Genomic DNA, 12,928 nt, shown 5'->3' on the forward strand with positions numbered 1-12,928 from the left:
AATAGAGTTAAGAAAATATTTAGTAAATATACTAAAGTAAAAAATTTTTAAAAAAAAATCGGTTCAATCAAAAAGTAACGCAAGAAATAATGAGGCTATATACAGGGGGTCAATGTGGGGTGGTGGGGGGGGTACAGATTAGTCTACGTCATTTGTAAAGGGACTACGCATAGACAACAATACTTCGAGTTACTTTGAAAAAGTAGTTCACTACATCCAAACTACTTTGTGAAAAATGATTGGACGTCAATCTAAAATGTTATATACTACAAATTGCAAGACAGACTAGCCTACATGTAGTTCAATACTCCCCAACACTGCCTTTAGCCTGAGAGAGGGTTATACCTAGGAAAAACATCAGTGTGTGTGTTGCGCTGGGTTTTGAGGTGCTTTAATATTTAGATTGTTACAATGTGTTGAACTAGTGTTCCTCTCCCCCAGTACAGTCCCTCTTCCTTCATATGTTCTATGGCACTGGGGGAAAAACACAGTACACACTTTAGGAAAAAGCATCTGAAAGATCCAATGGCAAATCTAAAATAAAGTTAAATCACTGTTCCACTGTAATCCTGTTTGGAAAGATTAGCATTGTTCAGTCAAACGTTAATGTTAGCCTACTGTAGCTATTGGATGAGCGCACTCTCACCAACTTAAAAACACTCTAAAACTAAAATCTTAACATCGTAATTGAAACAAATGAGTGGTCATTGGTTTCCAGCTGAAATTAGTAAATAGAAACCAAAGTTCTGTAAACTTCTAAGCCTCTGGAAACGATGAAGATGTGTCCCTACAATAACACCGGCGCTCGATCTTTAGGCATACGGCAACCCAGGGCGGAGGTCACAGTAGAGTTGACAACCACAGCCACACCAGGAGACCTGCTAGCTAGAGCTCCACCCCAGAGATCAGATCTGTTGTTCTGCCCTCCGTGTCTTAATGAAGTCCTTATGGTATTCAGCCTCCTGTTTTGCTGCCATACAGAGTTAGGGGAGTACAGTACAGAACAGTGGGCTTGACACAGCAGATTCTTCACAAGAAAGCTGCCTGTGGGATCTCTCCTTTCGACCGGCTTTGACACGCAAAACACTTCACACCTTAATACAGGAAAATACAACTGGATATAACTGAATTTTTATATACCTACAATATCCTTTATCAGAACAAGACACAAGAACAGTAGCAATGTTGTGATCCGTCTGTCCTACAGTAGGCCTATCTCATCATGTCTGCCTGCCTATGATATAGTATTTGCCATTGACACTTTCAAAGTGCCCTCGCTGGCCTCTAGGGGCTGATAGAGAGCCAGCTGTAAAACGAGGCCTCCTATGGTGGGCACTAGAAAATGCCCCGGTGCCATAACCACAGAGATGGGCCGTGTTCCCTTCCCACCTGTCGCTGTGTGGAGAGTCCCCCAGCGAGTCGAACGAGTCTCCGTACTGCAATCCCGGCCGGTGGGGCACAGTAAAGCCACAGTGTGCGGCACGCCTGGCCCGGGCCTCCATGCACGCAGGACTGTTGCATTTACTGGTCCCCACGGAGGACGACATCATGCCCGGCGAGTCCGAGAGGACACTGTCAGTCCGCTCCAGGCTCCACGTCCGCTCCTCGTGTCTGAAACGAGAGAGGACCAAAACATAGGGCTGAACCGGAGTATAGTCCAGTGTGCGCCTGTGTGAATAATTTTCCTGTGTACGCGAATGTGCATGTCAAAACATTTAGCTGTGGATGTTGAGTGACGGGTTACCTGTGAGTGGATGAGCGTGCATGGGTATAGGAGTTGTGAGATCTGGAAGACGCGTGGCTGCCGGGGAAAGAAGCCACTGTTCCGTGCCGTATGACACGCTCCGTTGCAGGAACATTCTTTGAGATGTACTAAAAACACACAGAGGGAAAGGGTTTGGAGAGATGGCATGAAATCGTGTAACTTTACGCACATTACTACCACAAAGACTGTCTTGACAGATGCGAAGCTCTGTTGATTGACCACGTGGGTATGTTCTGGAAGGAGAGGCTTAGTTACTGAAGGCAGTGACATCCCTACCCTTCAAGAGAGTACACATGGTCCACTATAGGAAAGTACCATTTCGGATCCCATGGTACAAAAACTCCACAAACAAGCGTTTAAATCAAAAATCTACTTACCCATCCATCAAAACCAGTAACCGGTCAGTCAGTAATATAATCAATGAATGTGTGACTCACATCTACCATGGGTATCTCCTCAGGGCCAGGTCCTGGGTGATTGGGTCCATTCGCTAGGTTCCGGTTGGGGTGATCTGCACACATGTTCTGCCGCAGGTGATTGTGCATCTTCTTCCTTTGTTTCCTGTGGAAGAGAGTACACCCAGTCACTCACATAGATCCTGGCATAGACTTATCTCCGCTCCAGGGCTATCTAACGCAGCTAAACCCATTGTATACTGCCCTGGGTTGACTTACTTGGTTTTGCAGTAGGCCACTACACACACGATTCCCACCACCAACAGAGCCACGCAGATACCCGTGATTGTCAGGACTCTTTTCTGATAGAGCTCCTCCGCCTCTGTGGACACAGGCACAGGCACGCAAAGTACAAGGGGGGAGAACAAAACAACATCAGCCCCTTGAAGTGGAAGGTGTTAACCCCATTTGTATCCCATCACACCAGATCCTGATCCCACACCCCCTGCTCCTGTCTCCACAGGTTCTATACTCCCACACTAACCGATACCGCAGATGCTGCTCTCCCTCTGCACATGTATCAAAGCGGCAGACTTACTGTACCGACTGTTGTGAACGTTCGGAAACATGAGCTCGCTGACAGTCCAACTCCAGCCCCTTATTATAATGGCTAATGCACAAAAGCCAGTTAAAAGCTAGTAAATATGAATTGTTATTACAGGAATAATTGTGGTTTCAACATCCTTTACCAAACAAGAAGCCTGGGGTGTTTGGTAGAAATGTAGTCGAAGTGTTTGACATTTAGACGGCTGACATTAACTGGGGGATTTGTACAGCATTCTCTAGAGATGTGGATGATCGACATTCAATTTACATGAAATGTATTTTAATTGCTGTAGCATATCCGTGCTGCGCAAATGCAGTGAGAATTGTTGGGCTGGGTTTACTGTAACTCATGTCACTGTTCTGGATCACTGTTCTAGAGGCATCGGTCTAATGGAGGTCTGCTCAAAACAGGTTGAAAACAGAAAAGCTGTCCCAAATCTGCCACTCTGATTGTAAGAGTGCCTCATTTATCCAAGAGATCCCATCTGACTGGAAGCCCATCAGATCAACACAGCTAGACAGAGGCCGCTCAACCTCTCACTGCCCGCTCTCTGCAAGACCATTTTACACAGAGGCACTCAAACAAGCAGAATCGCAGGTAAGGGGACCCTGCAGGCTTTGAACATGCTCTACATTCAATGCTATAAATATAACACAAATTAACTATAAAAATAACTTTGAAACTATTATTACATGTCGTTTGACGTGTCGTTTTTTTATGATCAACTAAAAATAAACTAAAAACACATTTTCAACCGCTTTCCTTTCCCGTAGAAGTGCTCCTGTGAGGAGAGGAGAACGTGGCTTAACCAGGGGAGAGTGGAGGGGAAGAAGGAGCAGGCCAGGGGGAAATACTGATGGTAGTAGTGGGCCTATGATGAATAATGTCATAAAAATGAATTGTATTTGTACAGCTCCCACCCATCGGAGGTTGCTCCCACCCATCGGAGGTTGCCTCTCTCTCTCCCACTCCCTTCATTCACCGGCAGCATGGGCAATTTTACAGCTTGTCGCTGCAACTCTGTTTTCTGCCACTATAAATAAATCACCAAGGCTAGTATTTATTTATAGTGGAGAAGAGCAATAGGTCAACCATATTGGTTGTTATCTAGTGATAAAGAATTTTCAAAAGTGAGAAGAAACATTCTCGGAGCCTCACACAAATTGTAGTTTCAAAATTGTATTTTTTATATTTTTTACAGTGAGGTCTCATAAGAAAGTATAAAACTCCAGCATCACGGGCAATTCCTCGGGAAAGGAGGTACTGAAAGAACAGACTATTTCTGTACGCTCTAAACAAGGTATGACATGCTCATACCACAGTAACTTCACTCGAAAGAGTCCAGTCACACAAAGCATTCTACTGGTGCAGACAATTCTCCGCCAGAGTAAAGAAATGGATGGGTGCAGGTAGAACAGAGCAGGTCGACTTGCAAAAACTCTATAGTGAGGTTTCAAATGAGAGGAGGTTAGAGGTTAGAGGTGAAGTGTTGAGGGGAGGAGGAGAATGACACAGTTAAGATGGGCAGCGTGGATGTTGGGGGAGGGAGGGGGTAGTCAACTGTAAACCTGGCATAGCATGCTAACGGGGGGAGGGGGGGGTAGAGGGGAGAACATGAAAGCAAATCCTGAAGGCCTTTGGTTGAGAGAGGAGAAAAGGGGTGTCCTATTTGCAGCACTCATTCCTGAGCTCCTGTCTGTGTCTCAGGGATGTGGCGAGGGATTCTGGTGTCGGCTAATACAAGTTGTAACATGGTACAGTTCCTGCTTTATAATGGGGGGATCATTAAAACATGTACCATCACTATCAATTAAAAGTACAGTACGGGAAGTACTGAACAGTGTGTGTGCGTCTGTAAGAGAGAATGAAAGAGAGCGAGAGAGATGGAGGGAGAGTGGGAAAGAGAGAGAGAGAGAGAGAGAGAGAGAGAGAGAGAGGGAGGTGTATTTGTTTGTGTGTGTGTGTTTCTGTGCCTAAGGAGGGCTGAGGGGTTATACAACTCTTCCAGAGTAATGCAATTCAACTCACACTAGTGTTAACACTAGCCAGGGTGTGTGCCAACAGAATCACACGAAACTACGCACTCACACTGTTTATTCTGTGGTAAACAGCGGGCGTGGGGACGGCCATGGAGGCTTACGCGGATAAGTCTGAAGTCATCAACCCTGGAGAGAAGATTCCAGAGGGAGTCAAGACTCTAGTAGGACACTACTTCTCCCTGAGTGGAGGATGGATGGAGGGGGAATCTAGTCTACTCCATAAAGGGAGTATCCATGAATCAAGCAGGCTTCCATATTGATTTCTACCTGCTCTACAGGTCTATAGTCCCTTAAAACCAGTTCATCAAGAAGAACTGCTACATGCTCTCCTGTCAGATTGTTTACATGGTTGAATGTACTGTGCATGTGGTGATGAGGGCTGCAGATTAGGACACCCCGTGGTAATGTTAGAGGGAGATTCGGCTCCACGGGGCAGCCCAGTGAGTTACGGTTATGGTTGATTGACAGATTGATTAACCAATCAATGGGACCATTTACTTTAGAGTCCAGAGAGAATGGAAGCAATGTCAAACAGAACGGAAGGAGATCAAATACACAGCTCTAGTCAAGCTGGGAATTCAAATGAAGGATTGTTCCATACCCATAAATTCAATCCCAAGATGCTCTGCCATTGCAGAAAGTTGACAGTTGGGAAAACAACAACAACAAAAAAAGAAGGAGAAAAAAAAAGAAAGAAGAAGAGACCAGTTTAGGAGAGACGCCTTCCAACATAGATAAACAACAGATATATCCAGTATGTGCACTGAGCAACAGGACTGACGGGACAGTCGGAGACATGGATGGTGAGTCAACAGTTACAGTGGCGGGATGGAGCTGGACAACCATCAAGATAAGACGACCAAAACATCCAAACAAGCGCCACACACAACAGACACAAGACAACAACAAGCAGTTAGTCAATCTAGACTATGGCATGCAAAACCAGACATCCGCTGCCAGAACGGCTGCATGGGATCTCTGGGCCAACCGTTAAGGGTAGATTAAGACATAGCGCACTACTTAGCTAATGAAACATTATATTACCGCTACAAATGGGCCTCTAGTACAAGAACATAGTTTTAAAAGTATAGATTAGACGTCCAGTTAGTGGATTAGAATGTATCGTCCTGACTATAAGGGATGTTAGACGTTACACAGTCCAATGTTACGGTTCCGTTCAGCACAAGCAACTCCATTCAGGGAGGATTTGATAGGACGTGACATGTTAACAGAAAAACCTTACCTGTTTGCAATTGGAATACAACATCAGATCAATTCACTCCGTAGTCCTGCATTAGAACCGCGTGGTGGTGAGGGAGGGGCTGACCGCTAGACAATAAGGGCATGTACTGTAGGAGACGTGGAACCTGCGACTGCACTCAGAGGGATACATGTCAATTTGAAGACAGAGTCCGTCTCAGCAATCCGTCACTCAACCTCATCTAAGGACCAGCACCTTGATACTATTGACTAAGTGAAGATGATGCTTCACCTCATCCGCACAAAATTAAGTAACCCAGTCAGATTGAGGGGGGGGGGTTATATTGCATGGGAAATCAAGGCCATGGGGCGAAGTGGAGAAGGGCTGCCTGCACCATTCAAGCTTCTGAGCCCATACAGTACATCTGAAAGCTCACTCGCTCTACACAGGTCGCGGCAAATCCCTGCTGTTGTCATGACAACGTGCTCTTGGGTAAGCCCCGGCCCTGCTGAGGGGCTGAGGCGGTCCAGCTTTCTGTACAGGAGTCAACGAGATCTCTGGGGTAGGGGAGACACCCTGATAGGAGAAGGGAAGGGAACTCATACGTGGGATGGATGAGGTTAGGGAAGTGAGTGTGGAGGGGTGGAGAGGATTCTGTCTGCTTCTATATAGTTCTGTTTCGGCCTCAAAAGTAACTTCACAGCATGATAAGGATTACATTGCTAGCCCAGAAATGCTGAAGAGGCTGATTGTATATGACTGTGGCTCTACAGTCTCCTCCATTATTCTACACTGTTTAGGGTAATCGCATGAGTATCGATACAATCATTCGAAATGGGAGAATCCTGTTCTAGCAGGTCAAGTTAACTGTTTGGAAAATGTAGCCAACATCCTTCTTTTCACTCATTCACTTTATTATTAAGTGGAGCCTTAAGCTTGTTCCCAATGCTACTCTTGTGTACACGCAAAGTCCTCTCTGAAAAGGGATCACGCATGGCTGGGAACTTTTGGGGGGAAATTTCGACAGATCCAATTAAGATAAATGGTTTATGTACTAATGAATGAATTTTACATCCCTGGTTGGTGCCCGACATCAATGAAACATTTGGTCTGATGCCTTTACAGTATTTTAAAATTGTGGCTATCTTAATGGAAGAGGAGCTAGAGCTAGAGATGAGCTAGCGATGAGCTAGAGATGATGTGCAGAAGCTTGCAGGGATTTGTAGTCTTGCATTATGTCTACATTGATGCTAACTTGCATTTTCAAATCGGAGTAAATAGAGCCGACTATATATATATATTTAAAAAAAATTCCCCCTTTTTTCCCCAATTTCGTGGTATCCAATTGTTTTAGTTGCTACTATCTTGTCTCATCGCTACAACTCCCGTACGGGCTCGGGAGAGACGAAGGTTGAAAGTCATGCGTCCTCCGATACACAACCCAACCAAGCCGCACTGCTTCTTAACACAGCGCGCATCCAACCCAGAAGCCAGCCGCACCAATGTGTCGGAGGAAACACCGTGCACCTGGCGACCTTGGTTAGCCTGCACTGCACCCGGCCCGCCACAGGAGTCGCTGGTGCGCGATGAGACAAGGATTTCCCTACTGGCCAAACCCTCCCTAACCCGGACGACGCTAGGCCAATTGTGCGTCGCCCCACGGACCTCCCGGTCGCGGCCGGTTACGACAGAGCCTGGGCGCAAACACAGAGTCTCTGGTGGCGCAGCTGGCACTGCAGTACAGCGCCCTTAACCACTGTGCCACCCGGGAGGCCCCAGAGCCGACTATATTGCTAAAAGTCACATTGTCTGAGAGAGATTTACACGGTTATCAAAACGTCACGCCAGGGTGAGCCTACACAAAACACAGACCTTTTTTGAAGCGTTTCTAAAATTCCCTATGGGGGAAAAAATGAATGGTGGAAAAACGACTGGAACCATTTCCCTGTTTGACCGCTAGGTTTAATGGGTATTATGACACCTCCACTGTGGGGCTCTGTGATGCTTACAGATATGCACAGCAGACAACTACAATATTGCAATAGTATAAATAATTTGCCATGACATGACATTGGAGACAGGCCCAATGTTTAATCGTATACTAATCATATACTGTGTACTTTTGTAATTGCATATCGTAAAATTTCCCCCTTTGTTCATGCGAAACTAGAGAACCCTACGTGACATTTGAGGAGCTACAAGGAGGCAGACACAGATTTATGTTTTGTTCATGTAAATCTCTTTTGGATACATAAACTGCCCTTTAAAACAAGTACTCGCGGATAAATACTAGTTAACCACATTAGGAGTCATGTTGACGTGCAAACACTGGGGAACATAGCAAAATTGAGTTGGGGCAGAAAGGCATGATGTATGTACATGTAGTGTGTGGACATACATCAGAGCCAAAGGCTTAGAGGCATGACCTGCCGAGCTCAAGTTCTCCACATGCCTCTCTCTAATCTGGGTGTAATTGGGAGGTTGATGGTCATGCTTGCGGGGGTTGCCAACGTGGAGTGCCGGTACAGGGTTTAAGTCTGAAGCCCCGGGCCACTAGTTCTATTCAATACCGCACTGTAATTACAGGGCAGGAACTCAGAGCTGAGGAGGACCTCTGTGAGAGCAGGCAGCCAGGGTCTGTTGTTTTACTGTGTGGATGGCATTCTGCTGCTGCTAAACCTTGGGACTTGTTCATAAAATAACAGTGACGAGTATTGCAGGGAAAGCTAAGGGAGTGTGTGTGTGTGTGTGGGGGGGGGATCCATGACGTGACTAGTAAAAGGCAGGTGTCGTCATTGTAAACTGCGTGTGCATTTTATCCCTACCAGCACGTTCCGTATAAAGTGATGCAATGCCCACATGCTTACTTTGCTTATTCTATTCCCATGGGATTTAGAGATGGTACATGGACAGATAGCCTTATCAATAACAAATTGGCAAAGGATACAAAGACATTTGAATAATGACCAGTTAACGTCGTCAGGCAATTTGCATTACAATTAGCAATGTCTGTAGGCTAGCCCAGGTGTCCTCAGTCTAATGCTTAACAGCCATGTCACCTTAACATTCATGTTGGACAACAAACGCAATAGAAATCGGGCTCTTTCTGTCCCGCGGAGCAGCACTAACATTATCACAAACGGCTGTTTGATTCGATATCATCCAAGCGCCATTGTCACGTTGTTAGGGAGGGTTTGATGTTGCATCGTGTGTTGTGTCATTAGACTGCGCTGGCATGCAGTCGACTCGTAGCAGGGTTTTCAAATAGCTGGGGTACACTCGGCAATCCAACTCCGCTCGGGCTCATTCCAGCGGAGCACATGCCAATTACTGTACATATCAACGTCAAGGACATTCAGTACCAAGTCACACGCAGACGTCCAGTGTGTGCGTCGCTATGCTAATTCTCTCCAATGCAGCAATTTGTTCTAAAATTAGAACAGCAACAACTTAACGGTGTTGGTCTGAGGGGAGCGTCACCACGGGACAAGGTAGTTGAATTGGATGAGTCAACAGACACAGATGGTAGAATAACGACTATGAAGGGCAACACAACACGGCGCCCCATGCCACATGTCAACGTGCAGGACAGACAAGACAGGACAGACAAGACAAGACAGGACAGAAGAGGAAATGGACATACGGTAGAAACTGGCCATAACGTAGTTTTGACAGCGGTCGCCAGTAAAGTCATTCGGACACCTGATGGAAGGAAACAAAACCACAAAAAGAGAGGGGGAGGAAGGGAGGAGGGAGTGAAAGAGAGAGAGAGAGCATGGGTGGGGGGGTATCGAGGGGGGATATGCACAAGAGAGGGGGAGGATATGCACAAGAGACGGGGAGGAGATGAAGGGAGAACGAGAGAGAGAGAGAGAGAGAGAGAGAGAGAGCGAGAGAGAGAGAGAGACAAAGAAAGAGAGAAGCAGAAAAACACAGAGTTAGAACCGCAGCAACACCAGGGACAGTAGAAGCAGAGCGATCCCACTGGTGACACCACTGTGCCGCACACCACCCACGGCTTTGGTTGACCTGAGAGGGAGGAGGAGGAGGAGGAGGAGGAGGGAAGGAAGGAAGGGAGGGGACTATAGAGGTAACCCGGTGACAACCGTGGCTCTGTTCTCAGCTGTGGGTGTCATGTGAACATACTTCTGTAAGGATTGGGCATGCGCAATCGTAACGGCTCAGTCTGCAAGCACCGCTGGCCGAAGTATCCATCCGGACATCTGGGGGAGGGAGGAGGAGAGGTACAACGTAATATGGAAAACACAGCAGTGAACTCAGCAGTGAACTGTATACACGTTACTGGTGAAGACCCGATAGAGGTTATATTACAATATGCAATATTATGGTGGGCAGAAACGTTCTTCTATCTGCGTCCGACTGCTTCAGTGTGCTAGACATTACAAAATGTTGGTTTACTTGCTTAGTAAATTAATTGGGTTAGCAATCACTGTCGCTCGACAAGGGTGGAATGTCTCTTGCTGAACAGAAGACGGTTGACCAGGAGGGCGTCTTTTCCCCAATGGTTCTCTCTACCGTCCTAGTTTTAGCTGTACCTTTTAACAATCGACAGTGCCGTGAGTTCAAACACATTAACACTTGCGGGAACATTTCCATTCACGAAGGCAACATTTCCACCCCACGCCAGCTCTTATGCAAACAGACTGCAGCAGTAGTACCCAACGGCATCTGTTGGTTAATAATCAGGAACTTGGACGCATCGAAAAATGAAAAATTGGGATCGAGGCATATAGCTGGATCGAACAACAGACCCTGTGGCACATGGACTCAATCTCAACATTAGGCAACTCTTGAAGCGCTGAAAACATCCGGATTCTGGAGTTAACCATCACTTCAATAACAAAACTGTGTTTTTTCAAGTGCCCCATGGGGAGGTGGTGGTGGTGGGGGGGGGGGTCAACCCACAGGGACGAAAACAACCCCCACTAATCACACCATCCCCCTTGCTTTCTCTCTTTCTACCCTCTTGACCTCTTCCTTCTTCACATGGGGTTGCAAAGAGCCCTCCATCTTTTGACTTGGGTCACGTGTAGAAGAGCAATCAGTCTGTTACATATTTTTAACTTTACTAAGAAAAACACATTTTTTTAAAGCAGGAGGCTCCACCGGCCTCCGCACTCCTCCTTACAGCAACCGCATATATTGGCCATGACATTCCTTCCAATTTCTACCCGCCTGGTTCGGGGGAGTGCATTTAATTGGGTTAAGACAGTTGACTCACAGAGTTACAGTGTCACGTCTCATGTTGGAAAGATCTGTTGAGTTTGCTCTCGACTCACCACAACCATATTTCTGGGGACACCTGTCCACTTAATCAAAACGCCGCAGCGGCCCCTCTCGCGATCATTCTATTCTTCTCCGTTTGTCTCCTCTGCCTCCCTCATCAAATCAGGATGTGCAGTTCATTGAGCAGTGCCAGCATTTCACACTCTCTCTCCACCAACGGAGCCGCCAATCCAATAGAGGCAATTCCTCATGATTTAGGATATTTATAAAATGCCTCCCAGGAGTATTCTGCTATTCCATGCCAAATTACCCATGCTGAATGATATGTTAACCTGGGGAACACACAACAAAGGCTTCTGGAGAAATGACAAAGAACAATGCTCTGTTACGGTAAAATCAACAAATGTTAAAATCTGTCCTCATAAAAGAACACACTGATAGAGCACATATTGTAACAAATCAATATCGGTTTGAGTGTTTAAACAGGATTAAATATATTCTGTCAACATAAACCAAGCAAGCCCATACACATAGCTGACTAGCATTTAGGCAAAACAAACCCCTTAGACTAAAAGACACAGTATTGAACCCAAAGGCAGTTAGCAGTCAGCTATCTGAAGAGTGTTCTCCTTAGCGAGTCCCGTATCCTTCATGAAGAATAATGGCCTGTTCAGTCTTCCATGTACAGTACCTCCAACCTATAGTGCAGAGCTCAACAGAGCTTGTGTACTCTATCCTGATTCATGCCATTCACTGTTCATGTCTGTGTTTTTTTGTCCCCGACTTGCAGGAATCCTTATCGAGCAGACATTGCTGATGTGGCCGATATTGTGTATTATGAAACCCGGCGCTACATGTCAGGGAAATAATTACCCTCAGGGTCATTCGTTAAACTTTTCCTTCCCGCTAAAGAACTTTATACTTCAAAGTGAAGGGCATAAAAACAGGGCCAGCTGTCGGCTGGACTTGTTCAGATGGTGAGTAATACCCGCTGAAGCCTGGCCTATATTGAATGAGATGGCTTTGGGGGCAACAATTCCCTGCAGGCCTCCCCTGCATTATTCAACTTTTCTGGACCCGTGCCTCGACCGGGAGTCAGTTAGCTGCAGCAATTGAATTATTGCTCCCTCCAATTTGTACACAGCTTATTGAATGGCTATTGCAGCCACGCAGCACTGCTTGCCGAACAGTGTTCCTGGGTCCAGCTGAACACACACACAGTGGCTGGCCAGTGGACCTCCGCGCCATTCTTCACCGTAGACCCAACGTGGAAGCATATGTGATATTTACATAAATGGACCAACGCTCACTATAATAGGATGTGATAACGTAATTATAGAGATGTAGAACACAACAGCCCCCCACTCTTTCCCTGGCACAAGCTGTGATATTGACGCAAACTGTTACTACGCAGGATGACCGCGCCGTAAACGTTCACCTGTCCTGAGACTGCCGCAAAGACGACACCCAGTGTACAAAAGGCATGTACTCCGTGTACATTCTTGCATATGCTGTTTTACCACAGCTGCTGCACACCTACACATGTCAAAGGCAAATCAACATGCTCACACTAGCATATAGCTAGTACATCCGGTACACACGCAAATCAGAATCTGATCCCGAGAAAAAGGTCAATCAGCTCCCCTGTGGCCACTTCCACAATCAACAGAAAAA

General features: G+C 46.3%; 1 protein-coding gene across 3 annotated transcripts in view; it reads right to left on the minus strand.

The window, feature by feature from the left end:
- The window catches only part of LOC112228970 (neuregulin 2a), a 105,317-nt gene that overhangs the window by 4,003 nt on the left and 88,386 nt on the right, over positions 1 to 12,928 (minus strand). For 2 of the 3 annotated variants that reach the window (XM_024394793.2, XM_024394792.2), the window contains exons 5-10: positions 9,651 to 9,709; positions 5,408 to 5,431; positions 2,440 to 2,542; positions 2,203 to 2,326; positions 1,745 to 1,872; positions 1,390 to 1,611 (exon numbers count right to left, since the gene is read on the minus strand). In XM_024394793.2, the coding sequence (XP_024250561.1) occupies positions 1,390 to 1,611; positions 1,745 to 1,872; positions 2,203 to 2,326; positions 2,440 to 2,542; positions 5,408 to 5,431; positions 9,651 to 9,709 (660 nt within the window). Of the gene's footprint in view, positions 1 to 1,389; positions 1,612 to 1,744; positions 1,873 to 2,202; positions 2,327 to 2,439; positions 2,543 to 5,407; positions 5,432 to 9,650; positions 9,710 to 10,153; positions 10,231 to 12,928 lie in introns of all 3 variants that reach the window. The other variant, XM_024394794.2, reaches the window with a different exon arrangement.

This window comes from Oncorhynchus tshawytscha, linkage group LG30 (assembly GCF_018296145.1).
Source record: "Oncorhynchus tshawytscha isolate Ot180627B linkage group LG30, Otsh_v2.0, whole genome shotgun sequence".
In the NCBI taxonomy this organism is placed as follows: domain Eukaryota; kingdom Metazoa; phylum Chordata; class Actinopteri; order Salmoniformes; family Salmonidae; genus Oncorhynchus; species Oncorhynchus tshawytscha.